Below are 1,949 nucleotides of genomic sequence, written 5' to 3' on the forward strand. Positions count from 1 at the left end.
TGTCATAATTGGAGTGGCACTTATACGTCATTTCCTCCTGATTAAAGAACTGGTGACTAGATGCAGGGAGCAGCTCTTAAGAGGAGGACTTCACTGTTCTACAGAGCGATGCACTTTGTCCGTACAGGCTACACATATAACAACACAGGCTATTAGATTTGTTTTAAGTCCCTCTCGACCTTATTGCATCGTTTATTCTGTGTATAGCTTAAAGCAGGGACCACAGTCTTTTAAATGGTTCACGGCTCTTTGAGCGATCCCCATTTTTGGTTGAAGAGGGCATTCTCTTCGTTCTAAGCTATAGCCTAATATCTCATTAAATTTGAATAACACCTGTCTAAAGTCTAACGAACACTTGGGTGATGGCCACCTCTCCCGACGGCGCTTCCGGTGAGCTGCAAACTGCGAAATTAGGATACGGCGTGGTTCGCTGCGGACAGGCCCCCACGTGTCCCCGGAGTGCGTTGATCATCACTGAAAGGGACCTGCGCTAAACATCCAACACGTGATTCAGATAGGAAATGTAACAAATAGCTAGTCTCAGAATTTCAATCTTGGAGAGTTTTTTGTCAGGGGGCAGCGTAGGCAACAGCTTCCTCAGCTCGGCAAAGGCCACGTTGAAGGCTTCGACCCGGATTCTCTCGCGGGTGGCGTGGGCTGAGCGGTACTTCGCCGTGGCGCGCCTGCGCCTCCTCTTCTCCTCCCTGCTGAGGGCTTGCGGGGCCAGAGACTTGGTCTTGCCCTCTCCCTCCATGGGCTCGTCCGTGATGCAGCCAACCTTGATGTCGTTCAGCATTGTCTCGGCGTCTGACTGGCTCCACGGCAGATCTGAATCAGTTTGTTCCGGACTCAGCATCATTTTCGCTCTCAACTTAGAAATGTCACTGGTCCTGAAACACAAGTGGTTTATAATTACAGTCGGCTTAATAAAGAAAGGGAACGAATTTTAGTTTGACACAGTTTTGAAATGTTTTTTAAAAAAAATTTTTTCTGCGTCTATGCTCCCCCAAACAGCCAATAGTATCGTTTCTTCTTTGCGCAATATACGAAGATAACACTAACATTTTCACAACAGCTCTCGCACTAAATTGCACGCGACGTTTAGTAAATATCGGCGCAGGCTACATTTTTAAAGCCTCTTACGCTGCTGCTGTAGCCATTGGGGGAAATGTATATTTTCATTTTGAGCGTCTGAAATTAGATAAAAAAATAAATAAAAAAGACACGAAAAGTTCATTGTTAAAAATAGTTTTAGCTTGTATTCAGCGTTAATAGCACGCGCGCACGCGACATCGCTTTAAATGGAAAATGTGCACCCTCTTTTGTTGTCCTTCCTATACGCGATATTAAGTGCAAATATGATAATTCTGGAGTCACGTTCTGCAATTAAAGCCATCCATCTGTCACACTATAACGCTTGGCGCGTGCTGCGTGACAGGACAAAACGGAACCGGAATAATAAATGGTTCAAAAGGTTAACATCTGTTGTGGGAACTTTGCTTTTAGATCAGCATAATTTCTCTCTCACAATTGCTAGTGGAGAGCCACGGTTATTATGTGCAACATCTATCCTAAATATCCGCGACGTCTACATGCCCGTTTGTTTAAATATCGTACATTGTTTTACATTTTTTTGTTAGTTTTAAAAAAATCTCGAATGCCTTTTAAATAGAAGAAAAGGTGTAAAGCAACAGTTGTACAAAGCGTTCGCCCGAACACTTTTTTCAAAAATATCTGTAGTCTAAAACAAGCGAAACGTTTATTAATATTATATTTAAGCTACCGAAACGAATACTGTAACCTGCTGATTCATAAACTATAATAAATGTCACATTGTTACCTTCGAAAACATACAAGCAGAAAGAAACAGTTCTAAAAATATAATTTAGAGGAATAATTCGACAAACCGTGTAATGCACTTGACAGCTCCAGAAAGAAGATTCTTGTCC

At 42.5% G+C, this 1,949-nt stretch overlaps 1 protein-coding gene across 1 annotated transcript; it reads right to left on the minus strand.

Moving 5' to 3' along the window:
* Positions 1 to 6: 6 nt before the first annotated feature.
* On the minus strand, positions 7 to 1,943 carry LOC122349414 (helix-loop-helix protein 2-like). Its single transcript, XM_043245452.1, has 2 exons — positions 1,908 to 1,943; positions 7 to 890 (listed from the first exon to the last, which is right to left on the minus strand). The coding sequence occupies exon 2, from the start codon at positions 857 to 859 to the stop codon at positions 491 to 493; it is 369 nt and encodes a 122-aa protein (XP_043101387.1). The 5' UTR covers positions 860 to 890; positions 1,908 to 1,943; the 3' UTR covers positions 7 to 490.
* Between the last annotated feature and the right edge of the window lie 6 nt (positions 1,944 to 1,949).

The sequence above is a fragment of the Puntigrus tetrazona genome, chromosome 7, assembly GCF_018831695.1.
Source record: "Puntigrus tetrazona isolate hp1 chromosome 7, ASM1883169v1, whole genome shotgun sequence".
In the NCBI taxonomy this organism is placed as follows: domain Eukaryota; kingdom Metazoa; phylum Chordata; class Actinopteri; order Cypriniformes; family Cyprinidae; genus Puntigrus; species Puntigrus tetrazona.